The sequence below is a fragment of the Ornithodoros turicata genome, chromosome 1, assembly GCF_037126465.1.
Source record: "Ornithodoros turicata isolate Travis chromosome 1, ASM3712646v1, whole genome shotgun sequence".
Taxonomy (NCBI): domain Eukaryota; kingdom Metazoa; phylum Arthropoda; class Arachnida; order Ixodida; family Argasidae; genus Ornithodoros; species Ornithodoros turicata.
In genome coordinates, this window is record NC_088201.1 from 214,719,491 (window position 1) to 214,744,828 (window position 25,338).

The 25,338-nt window shown below is 43.0% G+C and overlaps 1 protein-coding gene across 5 annotated transcripts in view; it reads left to right on the forward strand.

The window, feature by feature from the left end:
- The window catches only part of LOC135379041 (uncharacterized), a 297,822-nt gene that overhangs the window by 105,337 nt on the left and 167,147 nt on the right, over positions 1–25,338 (forward strand). For all 5 annotated transcript variants that reach the window (XM_064612291.1, XM_064612293.1, XM_064612294.1 and 2 more), the window contains one exon: positions 5,456–5,615. In XM_064612291.1, coding sequence (XP_064468361.1) covers positions 5,456–5,615 — 160 coding nt within the window. The remainder of the gene's footprint in view (positions 1–5,455; positions 5,616–25,338) is intronic.

A 25,338-nucleotide genomic window follows, 5' to 3' on the forward strand; every position in this document is an offset into this window, starting at 1 on the left:
TACACAAGAACCCATTTCGAGGAACCGAGTTTTCATTCGAGAGGTACAACTCTTTGTTTACGGGTACAACATTGGGTACCTCTTCCGTACCTCATGAACTTTGCAGTTTTCGGTACGCGGATAGTGATGTACCCGATGGTAAGGGCCCGCCGCCTTCTTGTACCGGATGTGTACCTTTTAAGGCGGCGCTTGGTACTATTAACGAGGTACACATGCGGTACCCATGGGGTATCTGATTTAGAGTGTATTACTGGAAGAATTCGCAAACACGCCAACAGTGGTAATCATATTTAAAAACGTCGGTAATAAAAAAAACACAAAAAAACATATGTTGCTTAATGATGAAAGATGGAAGTCACTGAAAAGGTTAGCCAGCTGTAGGACTCGAACCCACATCTTCTGCATTACCATAAGATGTGGATTACCAGAAGATGTGGGTTCGAGTCCTACAGCTGGCTAACCTTTTCAGTGATTTCCATCTTTGATTATTAATTTGTTAGGCATTTTGAGTGTTTGTATGTATTTGTCCTTTCTATGTGTTCCAGGACAAGAACATCAATTTCTCATATGTTGCTTGCCAAGATTGTGGGCTCCTCTTAATGAAAAGAAAGAGTTCACCTTCTGTAAATGTAACCGTTCACGGATTTCGTTATAATCTTGTCAACTCGCTCGCACCCCACGTACTCTTAGCAACGTCTCAGTCACATTACATCATAGACTTCTTGACCTACTTTGTGAAAGGTGACCCAGTTAGTCTCCTTGTAGTCTCGCCATCCCAATACCTTTTCCTTTTTGTAAAGAGGTTGTGCTTGATTGCTTGTTTATGAATCTTTGTGCCCACTCTGTTTTGTTTGCACGGCGAGGCAAGACAGATTGAGGGAAAGGGGTGAAAAATGCAGATAACGTGTCGGTGACGGACCAGATGTCCTTGGCTATCTACAAAACTCAAAATTAGATTCAGGAATACGGCATTTGGATAACACACAGACAGTTTACTAGCACTCTGGTATGATACATACAAAGAGAAAACGCCTAAACAAATATACCTAACAATGTGGGTGATGAAAGGCCGAGTGAGCTAAAGCAAGGATGCAACATGCCTGAGTAACGACATATGTTGATGTATCTCGTACGATGAAGAACGCACAGCAGCACGTGGCGCGCGCTTATATCCATGTTGCGGCGCCACTGCTGGCTCATGACAATGACGGTGAGGCCGAATGTACAGTTGGCTCTCATACGCCTACCTCAAACAAAAATGAAATGTCCTCATTCCGTTATTACAGTGAGGAAAAATGAAACGTTACAAGAGCGGCTATGCAGAAGTTTAACAGGTCAAAGTCGAAGCCGTTCTGAAACATGATATTAAGAAGAAAAAAAGAAAGAAAGAACATGATTCATGCCAGGGCCTTTGGCAGAAGCAGACAGCATCTTTTGTCCTGAAATGCAAAACGACCTAGATTTAGTCCACCTTCAAAAGAAGAAGTGGAATATCCTGATTCTAAACACATTGTGAATTTGCTAACTTTGAAGTACATAGAAACTAAGACTCAAGATAATATGTTAATGGCACATGACATGGCACAGCATAGCATGAATAGCACAGTCACATGTAATGCATACGCAGTGAATGATGCGAAGTTGATGCGAAATACTGTGATGAAGTGACACTAAATTCGAAATGCGCAATGTGTTGATCTGAAGAGGTCAGTAAAAGGAAAATACCAAACGGCAACAATGTAAATGTGTATCTGAGTGCGGCTATGTGTGTGAATAACTAAGATGTATGGGACTAACCGAAAAAACTCAACAGCGAAGGAATATGTATGACCACAAAAAGTGATATCACAGATACTGAATACACTGAAAGAAACGAAGTACAAAGTCATTTATGGGCCGGAGCGTCCCTATGGAATGTGTGCACTTTAAAACGCTTATACGAAGAATGAACAAAGCCAAATGACATAGAACGCACGTAATGGTACTCTTTGTTTGGTAACACGTCCGTACTTTACTTTGTAAGGTGGACAATGTGTTTGTTCGGATTCCGAAGAATTGTCTCGATAAACAGATACATTATCGTCGGTGCCTATATCATGGAAGGGTATGTTAGGATCCCTGTCTGGTTGATCCTTGAACGGTTTATAAGTGTAACATGAACTGTTTTTGTTATTCCTTCATCCAGACTTTGAAGTGTACAAATGTCATGGGGATGAGTGGCAATAGCTTTGAATACCTTGCCCTTGTACTTACGATCCAAAGGTGAGGTTGAAAATGATACTATCCAAACTAAGTCACCCGCAGAAAACTGCGATGGGTTTCGACCACAGTCGTAACGTATCTTCTGATAGGACAGACCTTTTTTCAGAGGTTCTCGCTTGCTCTTGGACGTATGTCCTGTAGCGTTTCAATGCTCTGAAGTCGCGACATGTCCTCAACGATTACACCAACCTGAATCTCGTTTTCGATACGAGGTTAAAATCTAAAGAGAAGGAAACATGTTGAAAATCTTGTAGAACCTTGTCTTGAAGTGTTTATGAAAGAAGTGATGTTTGCGATGTATTGGTCCCATTTTGAAGGATTCTCAAAGGAATATTTTTACATTATTCTTTATGGTCGCTACAGACCTTTCCACAAGCAAAGGAACTGCAACACTACCAGCAGTTGGCGACGAGGCTAGTTGGTGCGAATGCATAATGAAGTAAACACATTAAAAAGGGATCATCCAGAGCAATGGTGTTTAGATGCCTTTGTAGAAACCGAAATACGTTGTTTTGCCAGGTTCCCTTTTCAGTGACGATGGCCCTCAGTGGTGCATCCAGGTTGTGGGCCTTCACAGCGAGGAAAATGTTAAGGATTTTTTTTTTTGCTTTTGTGGATCTTCACTAGTGTGGAAATTGTAGAGGGGCTCTTGTCACATATCCTTCGAAGTGAAAAAAACAAACGAAGGTAGACCCCCGGGGAGACCGGTTGTACTGCCGTACGTTCACCGTGTGACACACAGTATTAAAAAGGTTGCCAAAATATATTTTGTCCCCACGGCCTTTTCAGCCCCAAATAAGCAACGTGGCCTTTGCTCCTATAGGAAGAAAAATGATCGGGCTAGTGTCTGTGATGTCAAGCATAATCAGCTGTTTATTCCTTGTATAACTGGTGTGGTATATTCAATCCCACTCTCATGTAAAAAAAGTGTATATTGGACAGACAGGTAGATGTGTTAATGTTCGATTGAGAGAACGCCAGTGTACCTTAAAAGGTGCGCCTTCTGGGAACTTAGCGGGTCACTGTAGCAGATGTAAACATGACTTTGGAAGCACCACTATTTTAGGGAAATCTAGATTGCAGACTACTCCGGATATTATTGAAGCTTACTGTATTTTTATAATAGAGATAATTGTGTCAACAAGCCCTCGATTACGTAATCTGGGCGGGAATTACAAATTCTTCAAGGTGGGCTTCATATCTTTTCATAGTATTTCCTTGTTTAAGATAAAAAAAATATTACTCGTGTACTTGAACTTGTGAGATCTGTGGCGTTGTTTGTATTTTCCTTTCTTTTTGGCCTACCTTTTGTGTCAGTGAAGTTGGAAGTGACGCCCGTCCTGTATGTTCCTCCGTCCCTTTGTCTTTCGTGTCATGTTTACTTCATTATGCTTTCCACAAGACCGTTTGCTTGATGGAAATAAGGATAGAAGTTGTGTGTTCAATTCCTGTCATTCCACGCCAAATGATCTAAAGGTCCTGCTCGACCCCCCGCACTTTTGGACCAAACAATTATCGTGGATGCTCTATGGTATTAATAGACATTTCCCGAAGTTCTGCTAGAGACTATTGAGCCCCCATCATTTTATGCAGGGTCAAAGTTTTCGGTAAGCACGAAAACCAAAGTACGCTTGAAATAATCGGCCTAGTGCCTTGCTCCAGTTGCACGCATAATTATGGCGCTGAAACAGACGGCTGGGTTTGGAAAATGTGCTGAAGGAACAATTTTCGGGAAATTTCAACTTTTAGTGCCCTGGCTATCCGAACTTTTTCTTGCGACTTTGCGATTCTTTAAATATACTTTACGTGACAGCTGGAATCCTTGAAAACTTTGTGGCCGTTCACGAGGACCCATTCTACAATCCAGCTGGTTTTCAAAGCCGTCAATACAATAGTTTTTGCCGTAGTCTGTCTGTCTCGCATAGAGCTATGATGGTGGCACCATCTGGTGTGATGCCGTGCAACTAGGTAGCCACCTGTCACCGACCTCTGCAACTAGCGCCAACTACCAACATGGCGGGCGCTGGTCACTCGGGCGTTGGGGACCGGTTTGTTCGACACGACATCATTGATTTTCAGACAAATTGTTTCTCTCCACTCTATCTCTATCTCTTTTTTCTTTTTTCTGGACACAGGTTGCCGCCACGCACAGCTTGGCCTGGACAGTTAGATACGCCCCAATTAGTGTTGTGACACCCTGGAGGGCGCTGATTAACGTGGGGGTCCCAATTAGCTCTAATTGATAATTAAATCATGTTTAGACCAAGATGTGCGTTGGGGACAGTCTGTGGCCAGTCATTACTACTTTTGATGGGATGAAATGCTTCATCCAGTACTGCTTGCCAAGTGGCAGGAGCGCCAGTTGGATCAAAAGGAATTCGAACGAATTCGTGAAGATCGTCAGGTGTAATTAAAGTTGTCTTATGTTCATCAGATTCCCTTATTTTGATGTTTAAGTAACATTTCTTAGTGGAAAAACATTTTCCTTTCTCTACTCTGTCAACAGTATCGTGAGTTTGAGGCATACTATATACTCTGTTGATGTTTTTTCCCATTTGGCTTGCGGTAGTCAACAACAAGTCTACGGGGCGTTGACGGACAAAATGGTTGATCAATAACGAAAAATGGGGAAGCGTAATGAGACTCTGATTTTCGAACAAAACCTAACTTGAGCGAGTTGTCGATTTCTTCCTTGATGAATTTTCTGCCATACCATGAGTAGCGGTAAGACTTAAGACTCTTCGTCTTGACACCGTTTCTTCCCGGTACTGTGACTCTTATCTTGGCAAAAGCTCAGCTGGTTTGATGTTCTCCTTCACAAGGAACTTGATTACATTGCTGTTTCATGGCTACAGACACACTGTTCGCCACCACGATACACGCTGTTTGACGCCTGCTGCAGTGCTGCACGTCCCACAGACTGAAGAAGGATTGCTCTTTGTCCTCAGGAGGTTTTATTTAATTTCACATTTCCCCGCCGATTTTTCTCGAACAAAAGTATCGTCCAAAAAGGATGTATTTGTCCTTCCTGGTGTTCCAGCCTCACAACATCAACTCAGTGAACCTGAAGCTTGTAATTAAATATTAAAGCGCAACTGCTAAGTTGGTGTACACGAGAGAATATTTTGAGCAAACAATATGACCGAAACTGCACTTGTCGATAATGAATTGTGGTTTCTATTTATTTCGTTAGTGTCTCGACCTGTTCGATCCAAGTGGACTCAGGAGTGATAAGAAGAGACTCGGGCGTCAGTAGAATACCGGAACAATATTCGGAGGATGTCTTGTGGTACGACATGGCATATAAGAATGGCGCTGGAACGCGCGGAAAATGTGTCATCTTCAACTTCTCGGTAAGATATTTTATATTCCCGTTGCTAAAATGTCAATCATCATCACGAAACGTTTATCACACAATAGTTGTGACATATGAGTGCCGTACGCTACCAAAAAATAAAAAATAAAAAGCCAAATAAGATAAAATGTGCAGATCAGATAATTTGGGGCAGATCTCTTTTACCTGCTCTATGCTTACGAATGTGTGTTACATCTATTCTTGATTTGAAGGATATCTGTTTCATTTGGTTTGCAATTCTAAGTGTGGTTCACATAATGTGAAAACAAATCGCATTCGAAAATCTACTTTTCTGAACACTATGCGGTCAATGCTATTTACCTTGGTGGAGATGTCGGCATCTGTTCCGAGAACTTGGAACGAACCTAATTCGCAAGAAATCGAATTTTTCCAATTTAGCTGCGACATTTGCCAAGCCAACCTCATGTTTTCCCATGAAACAGAAAGTAGGTGCGGGATTTATCCCATTCTATTGCAAACTACATTCACAATTACAATAGTAATAATCAGGGGAAAAATTAATTGCGAAAACCGTCGTTTCGAGTCGCGCAAATTGCCGGCCGCTCTAAGATCTACAATATAGTTTTTTTTTCGTTAGGTGGGAGCCCTGTATAAAGTACCATCTTTCTCTTTCTTTGTTCTTCCTCTGCTGTCTTGAGCAATGTCCCGAGGGTGACAAAATTAGTAGACGACGCTTTTTGTTATACTACGTAACCAGCATAATTCACTAGGGGAATTCCAAGCCCAGCATAAGGAACTTGTGACGGTTTGCTTGGCAGTTGCCTTTGATAGTACTGGAGACAGCTAGGCTACGTAACTTGCAGGTCGAACGAATTCGTGAAGACCGTCAGGTGTAATGAAAGTTGTGTTATGTTCGTCAGATGCAGGTTATGTAACTTGCAGGTATCGTTTTTTTACCATGAGAAGAGGACACGAGAAGATTGGGGAAGGGAAAACCCTACAATATGATGCATTAATTCAAAAAAGAAGCACAACGTGAACGTGAACTGAGATTCATCAAAGCAGGAGGCAGAATGACCTATATCTGGCTAATACAAAGCTGGAAACAGATTATTTCGCAGGCCTTCGAAACGACACGGGGCGGGTCGACTTTTAGACTGTGAACTAACGTGACTTCAAGTCTTAATGGGATCACAGTAGGAGGAACACAGCTGTCTGTTTAGTAAAGAAAGTTCAACAATTTCTTCAAATGTTCGAACAATGTTCACGTTAGTGATCATTGTACCGCGTTTACTGTGGCCAATGTAACATGAGCCGCACTTAAGGGGAATGGCGCACTGTTTGCAGCAGATGTTTCCAACTGCTTCAAATCAATGCACTTTGTACAGTAAGGCCGTACGCCATCATATTTCAAAGGCTGTCGCCTACATAACACGCAAGGCGAAACCACTGCGAGCAAGCTAGTTTGTCTTCAGAATGTGAAATGTGAAAATTAGTAGCAATTGTACTTCTGCAAGCTTCATCAGTGCGTGTCTGAGGATTATTTGAATACGAAGCAGTTCTAGAATGACTTCTAGCGTGTAACCTGACAGGTCTAGCCTGATATTCGTCGCTCAAATGAATTATCAAAAGGACGATCTGTACTCCAACCATAGACCACCATAGAAACAGTTGTTACATGATTTATAATGCTCGTCACAACCGCCCTCACCCCCCACCCCACGAGATATTTTAGAGGAAATCAAATTGAATAACTTATAAGGTCTGTTTTTCACTTCGCCCTTTCATCCACACAAATGCCGTAGTTTGCACTAGAATGACGTAGTGACGTAGTTCTAAGCGATACTCAACTTCCAGTTGTCTGCTCGCGCTCGCGTTGCACATTGCGTTCATTCTGTCGGCAACTTTCTGCTCAGCGCCCTTTGTTTCCTTCATTGTTACCAATGAGAAGATATGTATTCAGCTTCGCGCACGCTTGAGCTACGTCACTGCAATTTTGTACATAACGACGCTAGTAGTAGCGCTGCCTATTCGCTACTTCTTTCAGTATTGGAGTAGTGGTATCACTACATCTTAAGTCGCTCGTGCGGAAAGTATTTCCTCAACAAATTTGTGCAACGAGCGACTGTTTCTCCACTACGGCTACCGCTGTTTTCAATAAAATGAAAATGTGAAGCACAGCGGGGTGAAAAGCAAGTCACCAACAAACCACTTTTTTTTTTAATTTATTGCATTGTCTTGCCATCCAGGCAGACATGTTATGGCTATCCTCCTCGATTTCAACTTATCTCATAAGCTAAGCACGAGTAAGTGTAATGTAAAAGCACGCAATTGCCTTCTACCACCTCAGAACCTATTCCTTTTTTGTGAGCGTTCTTGTACCTTTCAGCGTTCTGAAAAGTGCAACAGCATCATGTGATAGTGACCGATATAAGCAACGCGGCTGCCATGTCGCAGTAGAAACAGATGGAAGGTTATTGTATGCGCTTCGATATATTCTGTTCCCGATCCACCGTGTACCTTCTAATTTGTGCTGAAACGTGTGTTGCATAGCAAATGGAGTTGGTTGAGAGTCAGCAGTAAACTCTCTCTCCGTGTTATTCTTGCTGCTTGCATGCCGACCTTGGGGATTTGTGGAAGCAGATTGGATTTAAATCAAATCGGCATTTTGCGGAAGACGCTAAATCAAGTCCACGTCACATTCGGATTTAAATTTATTCGAGTAAATGAAATTAATTTAAATCCGGATTTATTTTCAGCACGCCAAATAAAATCCCTTCGTAAATCCGGATCTTTCAAATCCATCGCCAATCCGGAAGAAGAACTAACACTGCTGAACTGCTGTGGAGCGGTTCCAAAATCGACCACAGTTTTCGAAGCTCGAGTTTTTACACAGAATATTGAATTCCTAACAGAGGCGAAATATAGACATTTGCTTCAGCGGAGCTCTAAGATTGGCACAGTGGCATAAAAGAAATGTGAATTTGATTGCGGAACAAATATTGTGCTGTGGGAAACGATACGGTGCACGTGACAGGTGATACATTTCTTACTATGCAGGATGTACGAACGAATGCAAATAACTATGTGAAATAAAGAGATGGGAGAGCAGCATAATCGCACAGCACTGCAGATACTGGTGGACTGTTGGAAGAATAAGATGGGACATAGCGTTTCTTTTTGTTCGCTCATGAATTATCCTAAGCAGCATGCAAAAGTGTTGTTGCAGTTTTCTGGCCGTACCACCCAAGTACAACTTTTTGTCCTCTGAAGAGTCATCAAGGTTTTCTCAGTGGTTCATTTTCCAGAATATGGAAATATAATGATTTTATGATCAGCATTATGTTACACAGTAAAGCAGGGGTAGCCAGACCCGGAGGAAGCGTTGCGCCACAGTCGCGCACATGAAGAAACTATGAAGGGATAAGGCGCAGTCAAACCACCGTGCAAGTCGCTCATGCGTGTAGGCCGAATTCCATGGCAAATTATGGTCGAGGTACAAGTCTCATTTCGCAGGGGGAAATTCAAATCCAAATCTCTGAGTGAAAATGTGATTCAATCCAGATCTAAGTCCCTACAAAACAAAGTGATTCAACTCAAATTCAAATCTCTCAGTGAAAGTGTTATTCATTCCTAGTTCTACTCATAATGAAGCCACCAATCAAATTCAAATCAAGTCTGCGAGCCACGTTTGTGGATTTAAATGACATCGGAGATTTCAAATCCTCAACATAACTACTATAACCCCTATCTCAACCCAACTGAACCTAACCTGACCCAACCCAACCTAACATAACATAACATACTATCTCAAGCAGCACACAAAAATAGACCTATATTGGCTGGGCATTGGCGATACGGGTCCAGTACTGGACCCGTTGTGCCAGAATTTTCTCCCTGTTGGCTCAAACTTGCCAACGCAGGCCTAATATTGCCAGGTTTGGACCAACATGGGGAAAAGTTGGTAATATGGGCCCCGTATTACCAAGTTTGAACGAATATAAGGGTAATGTCTGGGCTCCATAATGCCCGTGTACACCCCATATTGATTAAAAATGCACAGAGTGATACTTAGCCATGCGGGTATGGTGGCACCAAGTGCCCGAGCAGCACGCAAGATTGGACGTTGAAGCGTGTGAAATGTCCAAATCAATATGTCGTTACATCCAACACCTTCCCGCAGATGATACACATTGTTCGAAACAGTCAACATACGTGGCACCCACTGTGACATGCACTGCAACTCAACAACTGTGCTTTCCACATGTTGCAAACAGCAGCCATCTTGCTTCGCGATGCCGGTCGAACCGACTGAGAGCGTGATCGCTTGAGCTAAATCACGCGTCTTACAACTAATGCGCATGCGCACGACACTGAGCGGATGCTTCATTGACGCTTAGATGTCACTGGTTCCTCTAATGATAGCGGAATAGTGGCAGGTCAAGTAAAAAAAAACAATGTTTGATAGGAAGGGATGTCTGTTTTGTAATGCTAGATGCTTTCAACTTACTGCAAGCAGTGTGAGTGTGAGTGTGAGCAACAGCTGCTGAGCTGTTTCTTCGTTCTTGAGGCGGAGCAGTGTTTCTGTGACGCGACGCAACGTTGACCAATAAGATGATCTCCAGAAATCAACAAAAACGCGAAAAACAGAGAAGTAATACCAATGGTGGATATTATAATTGATAATGCATTATTAGTACGCGGACTCACTGTTGGAGTTATCACGAAAATATTGGCACAATATGGGCAGAATGGGCTTGCCAATATAGGCTTCCAGTACTAGCGCAATATGGAGCCTTGTTGCACCCCATATTGGTCCCATAACGGCAGCTCATACTGGACGAATATTGGTAATCTTGGCAGCCCACAAGGGTGCAATATTGGACCAATATTGGCGTGCTGCTTGGGATGAATAGTTCCCGAACGAAGACGAGGACAGACGGATGTTGACACAGGACGAGCGCTAATCAACAAACCCAAAGATTTCCTCTTCTTGCTCCGAATGTGTGTCCCCGTTGAGACTCAAACGTGAAGTATGTACAGCGTAAAGTATGACACATCACGTGTCGTTTCGAAGGTCGACGAAATAACCCGTAACTGGGTCTGTAATCGCCATCTGTTGGTCAACTTGACGCCTTCTTTGTCATACCTGGTGTGCTTCTTGTGGAATAATGTGGGATTTTGATGGTTACAGTTTGTCCCTTCGGTCTTGTCTTTGTGTCTTCTCCTCATGCTCAAGCAAACTTTACCTACAAGTGCACTACACCACTTTGCTTGCCTATTTCGTGGTTGCTCCAGGTAATCTAGCCATCTATCACCGAAAGCATCATTCATATCAGACTTATGAGATCGACAACTTAACGGATAGGAGATTGTGTCGTCTTTTCTTTTTCTTCCGTGTCTCTGGTTTCACTGTTGGAATGATGTACCAGCTCGCCTTTCTGCCCATTATGAGGTCCAAACTGCTTCACTTCTCGAGTGAACTGAAAGGCACCAAGTTACGTTGATCATGCTGTAATATAAAGTTACATGAAGCAATATATTGCAGAGAAGTATTTTGCACGGAAGTGCAAACAAAAATATTTCAACTAAATAGTCTGAAGACTAATGAACACACTGTATTTTTTCCGCGAATATTTTCGAAGGCAGAAAAATAGGCGATGTCAAGTTGCAGGTGGTGAGTTAATCAAAGAGTGATATTCAACGGTAGGAGCAACTTATTTATTTACACATAGTAAACAAGGCTTTTGTGCACGAGACTTGACTTCCTCAGGTTACAAAAATATGAACATGGTAAAGGCACGCACTTGACGAGGATGTTTTTGCGCTAAGGGGTAACAGAGTGATGCAAAGGATGCAAATGCAGTCATAATGAAAAAAAACATTATCTTATTGTATTTTACGAGAAAAATGATATTACGAGCTAAACAATTGTAATTGCCTCCGTGGATGTTCAAACTGTGAGCCTTCAAATACTGGAATTTTGCGATTAAAAAGGATTCGCGATTTTTGCGCTTCATGTTACTGTTATAACCCCATTCCAGAATAACAGTTTTGAGATAAAGCGTATCCAAGAAGATTAAAATGTGTAAAAACGAGTGTAATTCGTTTATTAACAGTATCGGATTCATTGCCATAAACCCTGTCCCCCATGGTGTTCGAGGTTTCTTCAATATACTGAATTCAGCATCTCACCATGGAGGCTCACGGCATACCATTTCACGCATGTACACAAGCCAAACACAACATTCTGCAGCATCCGCTTCACAATATGTGTCAATCCATCATTACCATCAACAGTATTGAGTGACCATAGTGATACTGAGACTTACCACATGTATGCATGGCCATGCAACATTATTTGCGGAATAGCTTCAAGGATTTTGGAGTCCTGCGGACCTAGGGTAACACAACAGGTAAAGCTCCCAAACCCGATTTAATGAGTGACAGTGAGTGTAGTTAGTGCTGTAGTTAAACTTGTTGCCACATTGTATAGCACATGTGCACAACACAGCATGTACACAACATGGTGACAATGCAACATTGGCAACAAACGTATGACGAGACAATTTTTGTAACAACAAAGTTGGAGAGAGAGGAGAATAAGAGGTGAGGAAAATTACTATGAAAGGAAGGAGAGCTGAAAGAACGAGGGTGTACGCTTGGAAGTACAATGAGAGGGAGAAGTCTACAGGTGGTAGAGAGCTCCAGCCATCTTATGCACGTATATACATCAGGTTAGATTACCAGGTCATGATATTCAGGGGAACATGTTGGTTCAATGGTTCAGTACATAGTGTAACCAGTTCCTTGAAATCACATTTTGAGCAACGGCTTGCTCATGTGAAATCACTATTCGCTTATTCCATATCGTATTATGCACACTTTTGATGTCACACAGTAGATGCACGACTTATAGAGCAACTTATTAAACATGAAACCGACTAGCTGACGGTGCTGGACGTACCATAAAGCAAAACGAAATAAGCGCATGGTTCTCACCGTTCTTGTCTCTCACCAACACTACAGGCTTTGTGGAATGAAAGCTAATACTATACATTTACAAAAACAAGTTTTCCATCTTGGCAACGAGCATAGGTTATGTATATATAGGAAGAGGTAACATTACCTTGAGTTTGAGGAACACACAATACTGAGAGGAGAGCACAAGAGTCTTGTGTTGTAACCCACCGACACGGGGGGCCCGCAAAGGGAGCAGACGCAACAGGAGGAGCAGAATGAACGAAGTCCATCCAGGCTTCGACAGAACAAAAAGCACGTGCGGCTGCGTACACGGACATTTCTTCTGACGTAGCAGGCGGACATGTATTAGCCAATCTGTATCGTGTTAACCTATGTAATCAAAGTTATAGTGGGAAGATTAGTCTTGAATTGATTGAACTTGAAGATGGTCCCTTTACAGTGTACAGCAGTACACTCTAAAGGGATCATCTTCAAGTAAGATGAAGCCAATCATGCTCAAATTGAGGTGGGCTGGAGTTGTGTTAGATATGAAGCTCGACACAGGACTTCCAGTTTGTGTGATCAGTGAAGACGTCTACAGGAGGCATGCCACAGCATGGCCCCTTATTTCGCCATGCGACATTAAACTGTCATGCTACCTTGGAACTTTGCCTGTTCTCGGTGTTCTCAGACTACCAGTTGGACACCAGGTTGACGGACAGCTATATGTGGTCGGTTGTTCCGGACCAGCCTTGGTATCAAAGGACCAGTACAGTAATAATCATTCAATCCAAATTTTACACAGAAAATCCACCGCAAGTATCGCACTTTTTACTTTCAATTATTTTAAAATTACTCGAAAAATTGATTGAAATTGAAAAAAAAAACTAGATAGAAAGGAAGCAGGCAGTAGGAAATAGTTTATTTCAAAATCACCGACGCCATCTTGAAGAAATCACGCCGGTGCAGGCGACTGGGGCACGACGGTTGCAGAGGCAGGTGGCCACCTAGTTCCAAGGCATCACACCAGATGGCGCCAGCATCGTAGCTCTATGCGAGAAAGACAGAGAACAACAAAGTACTAGCGGCACGTAAAAATGTTAGCACTGCTAAACAAGTGTAGGCATGCGAGAGAAAAGGCCTAACCACAGCGTCACAACACTACGCGGCTAACACAAGGCGGGAACCACTAGCCATACGACGGTAAACGTGCGTCAACAGGCTTGGTACGGGACACCGCTGAACAAGTCTAAACATGCGCGTACGGCGGGAAAAGGCTTAACACGAGCACGGTAAAACAACGCGCAAACATCGATAAATCACTCACCTTTTTCCCCTGCGACTGCTCCATCCGGCAGCAAGGCAGAAACTGAGCGAGCGCGGGGACTGCGGAGCAACCGAGCGCACGTCTGCTCTCTGCGACAGCCAGCGATAAACTGACTGGGGCGCCGCGCCGGCGTCCGCTACGCATGTGCGCGCTCTTAGCGCCCTCTGCGGCGACCACCTGCGAGAGGCTAAGAGAGAAGAGCATTCCTGCGCCCACCGTTTTTTCTTTTTTTTCACACAGCCGACACAACTGGACAAGGTCAATCTGCAATGAAGCCATGACATGACGTCATCACGCACCTGCGTGGCTCAAGGACGCGTACGCTCTAGCCATGGGACCTATTTTATTGAATCACTATCCCAAGATTATTTCATTTATTCTTTTATAACGATTGTATAGGAAACTATTGCAGAAGAGCACCGTGCATGAAAACTAATCATTTAAATTCCAAAGTCTTACTAAATGAGACTTGCAAAAGTACAAAATATCCTAACGCGTAACTCCATCAATGGCTAGTAAGAGGACTAGGCACTCAACAAATCAACGCAGAGTACCAGTTACAAGGCGCGCATAACGATGCTTCTACTCCATCCGACAGCCAGGCACTGAACTAATTTAATCGCAAAATTATTAAGAATAGCACTATTCCCATTCATGCAGCACTATCGACATCGTCAAGACAAGAATATTCCCTGTCAAAAAAGACAAATACAAAGCGTCAACAAAGGAAAGCATGCATGTCAGGACACGTCAGGACAAATCGCACGACTGCTGGTCAACAGAGCAAAACAAACACAGACACTTGAACAGAGTGAAAAGACATTCACTATCATCGGACACGTACACTACATTCCCTCATTATAAATCCACTCGTCACAAAATCCACCTGCATCGTCGAACACCATTTACCAATGACAAACCACACATCCGCACCCCATCAGAGGCAGACAGAACCCCACCGAAGCTACACTCTTCCACTGACGGCCAACGCAATTGCTAGGAGCAGAATTAACGTGTCCACACCCGCCAGTGTCCAAGAGAGAGGTGAATCCTTGCGCCCCCTGCAGGCCGTTCTCATTGGTCGTGACGTCATCCTATTGTCTCAGGGCTACACTGTTTTTTCCACTAATGCTCCTCTAGACAAGGTCAACCTGAAACAATAGTGTCGCGGTATGACGCCATCATGCAGGTACGTGGCTCAAGGACGCCTACGCTCTAGACAGGGGACCTGTTATTTATTGAATCACTATCCCAAGATTATTTCCTTTATTCTACTATAATGATTTCATAGGGAACTATTGCAGTAGAGCACCATACATGAGAGGAGATTGTAGGAATGAAGCATTTCATTCCCAAAGTGTTACTGTACAGGAAAGAAAAAGGTTCAGCAAGACATGTCCATCCCATCCGAGAGCCAGGCAGTTAACTGAATAATGACGCTTTGTTCCTCCTCAATAAAGTCACACACCTGTCCCCCTTGCGGTTGCTCTCTGAACTAAATGAATCGCAAAATTATTAAGAAAAGCACTACTCCCATTCAAGGCAGCACTATCGTCAAGAATGTTCCTTCTCAAAAAGAAAAAAAAACTACATGTAGAAGGAAAACATGACAGAACAGGTCAGAGCATGTCAGCGCATGTTTGTCAGACAACAAGGGGGAAAAAGCAAAGAGAACCACTTGAACAAAGCAGAAAACCAACATCGAACTATTTCTAAGCACACGCACTCCTCTTATTCAAAAACAGTGCTCATCATAAATCCGTCCAGGACAATACACACCAGTTTCCTATTGCTACACTTTTTTCCAGTAACCGTCAATGCATTGCTACAGACTGTGTGACGTCATCACATCCTATCTGAAGAAGACAGCGGCAAAGACAAAGACTCCTATTATTTATTGAATCGCAAGATTATTTCCTTTGTCCGACTCTTAATGACGTTCACTTTTTCAATAGAATTCAAGAAAACGCACACCAGTAAACTACCACTGGGTAGTTTCATTTATAATCGAATGATGCCCGCCGGTCAAATTTTTTATTTGTCTCGAAAAAAATATATGTTATCCCGCCCATAAAGAGATGCAAAAGGTGCTTGACCGCAGGTCTCTGCGATATTTTCTTCTCCGTCCACGGCGCTTCGAAGGAACCGGCGCGATTTCGCGGCTTAAATTTTTTCAAACTCTGTGACCTTGTATCTCTTGAACGAGATGTCCCATTTGAACGAAATTTTTTTTGCTGAGAGAGTGGATGGTGCGCGTTCCACCGTGAGCTATTAAATTTATATGGTCAAGAGAAAAGTATACGAAAAAAAATCCCGAAAACGCAACAGAGAACCGTTTTACCGCACGTTTGGAAGGCCATAGCCGCGGGCCTGGATCTCCGACTGTGATGTTCTTCACGTGAGCAGAAAGATCATTCTTTGCCCTTTCGTTTGACGTCAAACACATTGCTCTATCTTCAGCCATTATCCCGTAACAATGCCGTTTACACGGAAGGGTAGGGGAAAATTCTCATTTTCGCGGCAGTTTTTACCCAAAAAGGACATCTTGATATTTTCCAATATTTCGTACTAACATAGCTGAGACATAGCTCTTTCACGATATGCAATAAAATGTTTGCTTATTTTGGTCCCAGAGGGCGCGCAATTTTTTTTTCGCACCCCTATTGAGCAGCGCTGGCAGGGGTCAGACAGACGTACAAAGAGTGGACTTCTACCCCACCCCCCGATTGTTTTCCTTTTTTTTTTTTTGCTTTCAGTGAGGGTGCCGTCATGCCGAAGGCCGACTATAGTAATATGCACAGATCACTGTGATGTCCGCAGACAAGCAAAAGTTCGTTGCTTAGGCTTTCCCACCCGGTTAATGCCTTCAAGGTTACGTGCTTGAAGAAAATCGGACATGGGAACATGACATTTGTAAATAATGCGGCTTTGCCGAACCGAAGTGCGATACGTCTATTCTCTTGTAATTTTGTTTTGTTATTTGCTGGTTTCTTCTACTTCTGTTTCTTCTACTTCGTCTACTACGGGTGTCTCAGTGGGCTCACACCAATATCTTGCTCTGACACGCTCTTGTTCACAGTCTGCACAATTTTGGTGGGGTCAGTGAAGTCAGCGTCATCAGGGCTTGAAGCCGGAGGATCTTGTTCACCTGAAGGACCTGCCTCAGCAACGCAGTCGAAACGCGTTGTAGCAGTTCACACATATTTGGTCGGTGTCGTGGACATGGACTGCCTCCGAGGTGCTCAAGATGTTATTCAAAAGCCCTGATCCTATCAACGATACTGGCCTCAAGTTCTTGTTCCAATGTATTTTTTTCTTTTGTCGTTGAGTGTAGTCCGTGCAGTATAGTCGACTTCTGGTGTGGCTACGGCTGGCCATGGGGAGTCAAAAAGTACACGCTACGCCGACGACAAAACGAAATCCATACGTAACATCGAGGAAATCAAGGCCCTTGCCTTAAAATGTGGACAGCGGCGGGAACCCCGTAGACTCCTAAAGACCATCTTTTCCCACGCAGCGTCCCGACTTTCTCACCAATTGGAAGGCTAACTCCTTCAAATAATATTTCTAAAAGGAATTCAACTTGAAGAAATAAGGAACCGGACATGTCCTATCATTCCCAGGAAGACCAGGCAACCAGTCCTTGTGCGATCTGTCGGCATCGTGGCATATCACCTGATTGTTTCATATTCCGTCTTTGTTCATAAGTTGAAGAAACCAGTAAATAACAAAACAAAATTACAAGAGAATATACGTCTCGCGCTTCGGTTCGGCAAAGCCGCAGTATTTACAAATGTCATGTTCCCATGTCCGATTTCCTTCCAGCACGTAACAGGCAACAGTCTTGCAGTATTTCAACAACTCCACAGGGATTAACCGGGTGGGAAAGCCCAAGCAACGAACTTTTGCTTCTCTGCGGACATCACAATGATCTGTGCATATTACTATAGTCGGCCTTCGGCATGACGGCACCCTCACCGAAAGCAAAAAAAAAAATGAAAATCGGGGTTGGGGTAGAAGTCCACTCTTTGTACGTCTGTCTGACCCCTGCGAGCGCTGCCCAATAGGGGTGCGAAAAAAAATAGCGCGCCCTCTGGGACCAAAAATAAGCAAACATTGTTATGTTATTACGATGTTAGTATGTTAGTACGAAATATTGGGAAATTTCAAGATGTCCTTTTTGGGTAAAAACTGCCGCGAAAATGAAAATTTTCACCTACCCTTCCGTGTTCGCGGCATTGTTACGGGATAATGGCTGAAGATAAATAAATGTGTTTGACGTCAAACGAAAGAGCAAAGAATGATCTTCCTGCTAATGCAACGAACATCACAGTCGGAGGTCCAGGGCCGCGGCCATGACCTTCCAAACGTGTGGTAAAACGCTTCTCTGTTGCGTTTTCGGGAATTTTTTTTGTATACTTTTCTCTTCACCATATAAATTTAATAGCCAACGGTGGAACGTGCACCATCCACTCTCTCGGCAAAAAAAAATTAGTTCAAATGGGACATCTCGTTCAAGAGATACAAGGTCACAAAGTTGGAAAAAATTTAAGCCGCGAAATCGCGCCGGTTGCTTCGAAGCGCCGTGGACAGAGAAGAAAATATCGCAGAGACCTGCGGTCAGGCACCTTTTGCATCTCTTTGTGGGTGGGATAACATATATTTTTTTCGAGAGAAATACAAAATGTGACCGGCAGGCATCATTCGATTATAAATGAAACTACCCCACTGCTCTTTTAAAATAATAAGTGAGACCACTCAACATCATCACCAGGCTTACGTAATACATGACCCTTTCTATGCTCGTATACTCATTGTCTGAGGTTACACCTGCGAGCAAAAACGCGCGAAAGCCAGGGGGGGGGGGGGCAAAATTTCATTCGCGCTCGACGGAGGGCTAGACAGAACGCCTTTACGGGAACATGATGGCATTCCCACCATATTAATGATTATTGCATTGCAGTTAAGAAAAACTACTACAAAAGTATAATTTGAGGAGCCTATTAAAATTCTATTTTCTATGGAAACATAATTGCCCTATTACTTGGATCCCTAATAATGAAGCGCTCCATTTTTTTCTCTCTTCCTAGTTCAGCCTTGTCATGCAGTGAAGCAGACTCACATCCAAAATAATTAATTTACACTGAGAGTGCCGTGCTTCAGGAATTCCTATCCAGCACTCAGATGCAAGCATTTCTGGACGAATACCTATGACATACCTAGCCCCTAACAACATCTAACAAACAAGCAGAGAAACCCACTTCTCAGCTTTACCATGCGACTTTCTTCTGCAGAAAAGCAGTGATTTGAGGAAAGAGCAGCAAAAATTGCGCGCACTTGTGCTTGACTTCAGAAAACTGAAGCGTATGCTAATAAACTAAGAAAAAGACACTCATGTCTGGAATCAGATAATTCTTGCATAATGCTACATACACAGCTGCATTGTCCCTTCGTAAAGAAAGCACTGGACGAGGGCACACAAATTCCTTTAAGCGAGCGGGGAAAAGGCTTAGGACCTCAGGAATAATAGCAGAGTCACCGGACATCGCCACGCGGCTAACACAAGATAACAACAAGGTACTAGCGGTGGGTAAAATTGCAACACTGCTAAACAAGTTCAGACATGCCATGATGACGTCACAAATCAAGAAAACAAGCACGCACACTCATACAGCAGCTCAGGAATGCACAAGGAGACGTGCTTTATAGGAATTTTTACTCCACACTCAGATACCAGCGTTTCTGCACAAATACCTATAAATGCAAACAGCTTGCTCCATCAACATATCGAGCAAAGTGAATACTGACACTCAACATGATATAACAAAAAACAAACAAATTCAATTCTTATGAACTCTCCTTTGCCAAGCGGCCTTCTTCTGCTCTACCTGGATGCTGACTTTTTCACCTCACCTACATTCTTAGTAAAAGCAGTGAAAGGAAAAAGGAACCGCGAAAAATTTCGCGCATTTCTGTTCCAATAGCTGTAACTGCAAGAAACCGTAGCACACGCTAATAAACTGAGAAAAAGACACCCATTTCTACCACCAGATAATTCTTGCATAATGCCACTTACACAGTCGCATTGCCCTTGCGTAAAGAAAGCACAGGACAGGGATACACAAATTTCCTTAAGCGAACAGGGAAAAGGCTTAAGTCGAACTGCTCAGGAATAATCGGAGAATCACCGCTTATCCCTATACGCGGCTAGCACAACATGACAGCAACAATATATTAGCGAAGGGTAAAATTTGCAAGACTCTACCGAACAAGTCCAGACATGCGACATCGCATACAAAATACTGCTCATCGAGTAAAAGGTCTAAGCCTGCGACAGAAAGTCATAGAGCATACACAACTTCATTTTTCTATTTCGCGTAAACTAAACGCGGTCTGGTTGGAAAATTTTTTTTTGCCGGCGTCCAGCACTCATAAAACACCCTGCCCAAAACAAAGACTTCACCAGGTCCGCGAGGCAATTCCATTAAAAACGCTCGTCCTATCCTACAGATAGCAACGCAAACGCGACTAATACCCTTATTTTTTAAACCACTATTTCACGCAATAGTACATAAATCTATCACTCATGTCACACGAAAAGGCAAACACTTACTTGTCGAGTAGGGTCCCTGGTTCAGAAAAGTGCGCGCGCGCACACACACAGACACACACTCACATTTTCACACTCACAAACACAAAGTCTATTTTCACAACAACATAAATCCAATCCATATTATTCCTCAGGTCAATAATTATCCAACCAGCGTCAAAACGGGGGGAACGCACATGTGCCTACGCAAAACAATAGGTCTTCGTTCCGGATGTAATAGGATATCACAACAACAACAACTTTATTTTTGACCTTGGAGAGTGGGGAGTTTCATCGCCACAGGCGATACTCTACCCCATTGCTGGTTGCAATGGGGGGAATAAAATAACGAGCCCCTTCACAGCAGAGCAGACATTGTAGTACCTTTTAGAGTATCTTTTATTCCGGCGATAGCAGAATGTATTCAAAAAGGCTTCGGGTGTGTAAGGCCAACCCAAGGCGTGTTGATGGGAGCACATTGCTTTGTTGGGTACCCAAACTTGCAGCCAGCGATGTTGGAATGATTATTTTATTTTATTTCATTTTGAGTTCTTATAGGCTCACCTATTTAGTGAAGGCCTATGAACACATGTTAAGTGGTTTGGTTTAAAAATGATGAGAGCTACAGTGTGTAGCGAATGATGTTCACATTTACCCGTTCTGCTCTATAATATTCTTGCAAAATATATGGGCGCAAGGACATAAATGGAAAACGAAGTGAATTCACTCCTGTATAATGATTGCTGCGCAGAGGCACGGCACCGTTTTCTTGCTGGATATATAGCGAACATGCATTCCTGCGATGCTGTGTTTCTTTTTTGCTTTGCGACGGTCGACTGGTGATATCCTGTTACATCCGGAACGAAGACCTATTGTTTTGCGTAGGCATATGTTCGTTCCCCCCGTTTTGACGCTGGTTGGATAATTATTAACCTGAGGAATTATATGGATTTATGTGGTTGTAAAAATAGACTTTGTGTTTGTGAGTGTGAAAATGTGAGTGTGTGTCTGTGTGTGCGCGCGCCTTTCTGAACCAGGGACCCCACTTGACAAGTAAGTGTTTGCCTTTTCGTGTGACATGAGTGATACATTTATGTACTATTGCGTGAAATAGTGGTTTAAAAAATAAGGGTATTAGTCGCGTTTGCATAGCTATCTGTAGGATAGGACGAGCGTTTTTAATGGAATTGCTTCGCGAACCTGGTGAAGTCTTTGTTTTGGGCAGGGTATTTTATGAGTGCCCGACGCCGGCAAGAAAATTTGTGCGTCGTTTTCCAAGCAGACCGCGGTTGGTTTACGCGAAATAGAAAAATGAAGTTGTGTATGCTCTATGATTTTCTGTCGCAGGCTTAGACCTTTTCCCCGATGAGCAGTATTTTGTATGCGATGTCGCATGTCTGGACTTGTTCAGTAGTGTCTTGCAAATTTTACCCTTGGCTAATATCTTGCTGCTGTCATGTTGTGCTAGCCGCGTATAGGGATAAGCTGTGATTCTCTGATTATTCCTGAGCGGTTCGACTTAAGCCTTTTCCCTGCTCGTTTAAGGAAATTTGTGTATCCCTGTCCTGTGCTTTCTTTACGCAAAGGGCAATGCGACTGTGTATGTGGCATTATGCAAGAATTATCTGGTGGTAGAAATGAGTGTCTTTTTCTCAGTTTATTAGCGTGCGCTACGGTTTCTTGCAGTTACAGCTATTGGAGCACAAATGGGTATAATTTTTCGCGGTTCTTTTTTCCTTTCACTCATTTTACTAAGAATGTAGATGAGGGGAAAAAGTCAGCATCCAGGTAGAGCAGAAGAATGCCGGTTGGCAAAGGAGAGTTCATAAGAATTTAATTTGTTTGTTTTTGTTATATGATGTTGAGTGTCAGTATTCACTTTGCTCGATATGTTGATAGAGCAAGCTGTTTGCATTTATAGGTATTTGTGCAGAAATGCTGGTATCTGAGTGTGGAGTAGAAATTCCAATAAAGCACGTCTCCTTGTGCATTCCTGAGCTGCAGTCTGAGTGTGCGTGCTTTTTGCCCTGGTTTGCGACGTCATCATGGTATGTTGGGGCTTGTTTAGCAGTGTTGCAATTTTACCCGCCGCAATTATCTTGTTGTTGTTATCTTGTGTTAGCCGCGTAGCGATGTCCGGTGATTCTGCTATTATTCCTGAGGTCTTAAGCCTTTTCCCTGCTGGCTTAAAGGAATTTGTGTGCCCTCGTCCTGTGCTTTCTTTACGAAGGAACAATGCGGCTGTGTGTAGCATTATGCAATAATTATCTGATACCAGACATGAGTGTCTTTTTCTTAGTTTATTCAGCTTATTTATAGTATATTCTTAGCTTCAGTTTGCTGAAGTCAAGCACAAGTGCGCACAATTTTTGCTGCTCTTTCCTCAAATCACTGCTTTTGTGCAGACGAAAGTCGCATGGTAAAGCTGAGAAGTGTGTTTCTCTGCGTGTTTGTTAGATGTTGTTAGGAGCTAGGTATGTCATAGGTATTCGTCCAGAAATGCTTGCATCTGAGTGCAGGATAGGAATTCCTGAAGCACGGCACCCTCAGTGTAAATTAATTATTTTGGATGTGAGTCTGCTTCACTGCATGACAAGGCTGAACTGGGAAGAGAGAAAAAAATGGAGCGCTTCATTAATAGGGATCCAAGTAATAGGGCAATTATAGTTTCCATAGAAAATAGAATTTTAATAGGCTCCTCAAATTATACTTTTGTAGTAGTTTTTCTAAACTGCAAAGCACTAATCATTAATATGGTGGGAATGCCATCATGTTCCCGTAAAGGCGTGATGTCTAGTCCTCCATCGAGCACGAATGGAACTTTGCCCCCCTGGCTTTGGTGCCTTTTTGCTCGCAGGTGTAGCCTCAGACAATGAGTATACGAGCATAGAAAGGGTCATGTATTATGTAAGCCTGGTGGTGATGTTGAGTGGTCTCACTTATTATTTTAAAAGAGCAGTGGTAGTTTACTGGCGTGCTTTTTTGTTGAATTTTATTGAAAAAGTGAACGTCATTAAGAGTCGGACAAAGGAAATAATCTTGCGATTCAATAAATAATAGGAGTCTTTGTCTTTGCCGCTGTCTTCTTCAGACAGGATGTGATGACGTCACACAGTCTGTAACAATGCATTGACCATTACTGGAAAAAAGTGTAGCAATAGAAAACTGGTGTGTATTGTCCTGGACGAATTTATGATGAGCACTGTTTTTGAATAAGAGGAGTGCGTGTGCTTAGAAATAGTTTGATGTTGGATTTCTGCTTTGTTCAAGTGTTTCTCTTTGCTTTTTTCCCCCTTGTTGTCTGACAAACATGAGCTGACATGCCCTGACGTGTTCTGTCATGTTTTTCTTCTACATGTAGTTTTTTTTTCTTTTTGACAAGGAACATCCTTGACGATAGTGCTGCCTTGAATGGGAGTAGTGCTATTCTTGATAATTTTGCGATTCATTTAGTTCAGAGAGTAACCGCAAGGGAAACAGGTGTGTGACTTTATTCAGGAGGAACAAAGCGTCATTATTCAGTCAACTGCCTGGCTCTCGGATGAGATGGACATGTCTTGCTGAACCATTATATTTTTTTTCCTGTACAGTAACACTTTGGGAATGAAATGCTTAATTCCTACAATCTCCTCTCATGTATCGTGCTCTTCTGCAATAGTTCCCTATGCAATCATTATAGTAGAATAAAGGAAATAATCTTGGGATAGTGATTCAATAAATAACAGGTCCCCTGTCTAGAGTGTAGGTGTCCTTGAGCCACGCACCTGCATGATGACGTCATACCGCGACACTATTGTTTCAGGCTGACCTTGTCTGGAGGCGCATTAGTGGAAAAAAACAGTGTAGCCCTGAGACAATAGGATGATATCACGACCAATGAGAACGGCCTGCAGGGGGCGCAAGGATTCACTTCTCTCTTGGACACTGGCGGGTGTGGACGCGTTAATTCTGCTCCTAGCAAATGCGTTGCCGTCAGTGGAAGAGCGTAGCTTCGGTGGGGTTCTGTCTGCCTCTGATGGGGTGCGGATGTGTGGTTTTTGTGTGGTCATTAGTGAATGGTGTTCGACGATGCAGGTGGATTTTGTGATGAGTGGATTTACAATGAGGGAATGTAGTGTGCGTGTCCGATGATAGTGAGTGTCTCTGTGTTTGTTTTCCTCTGTTGCCCAGCAGTCGTGCGATTTGTCCTGACATGTCCTGACAAGCCTGACATGCATGCTTTCCTTTGTTGACGCTTTTGTATTTTTTTCTTTTTTGACAAGGAACATTGTTGTCTTGACGATGTCAATAGTGCTGCCCTGAATGGGAATAGTGCTCTTAATAATTTTGTGATTAAATTAGTTCAGAAATCAACCGCAAGAGGGACAGATGCATGGCCTTATAGAGGAGAAAAAGCATTATGATTCAGTTCCGTGCCTGGCTGTCGGATGGAGTAGACGCATCGTTCTGCACTTCTTCTTAGTCGTACTCTGTGTTGATTTGTTGAGTGCCTAGTCCTCTTATTAGCCATTGATGGAGTTACGCGTTAGGCAATTTTGTTATTTTGCAAGTCTCATTTAGTAAGACTTTGGAATTCCTACGATTAGTTTTCATGCATGGTGCTCTTCTGCAATAGTTTCCTATGCAATCGTTATAGAAGAATAAAGGAAATAATCTTGGGATAGTGATTCAATAAAATGGGTCCCCTGTCTAGAGCGTACACGTCCTTGAGCCACGCAGGTGCATGATGACGTCATGCCATGGCTTCATTGTAGATTGACCTTGTCCAGTTGTGTCGACCGTGTGAAAAAAAAAGAAAAATGGTGTAGCCTTGGGACAATGGGATGACGTCACGACCAATGAGCAACGCAAGAAGAGGGCACAGGAATGCTCTTCTCTCTT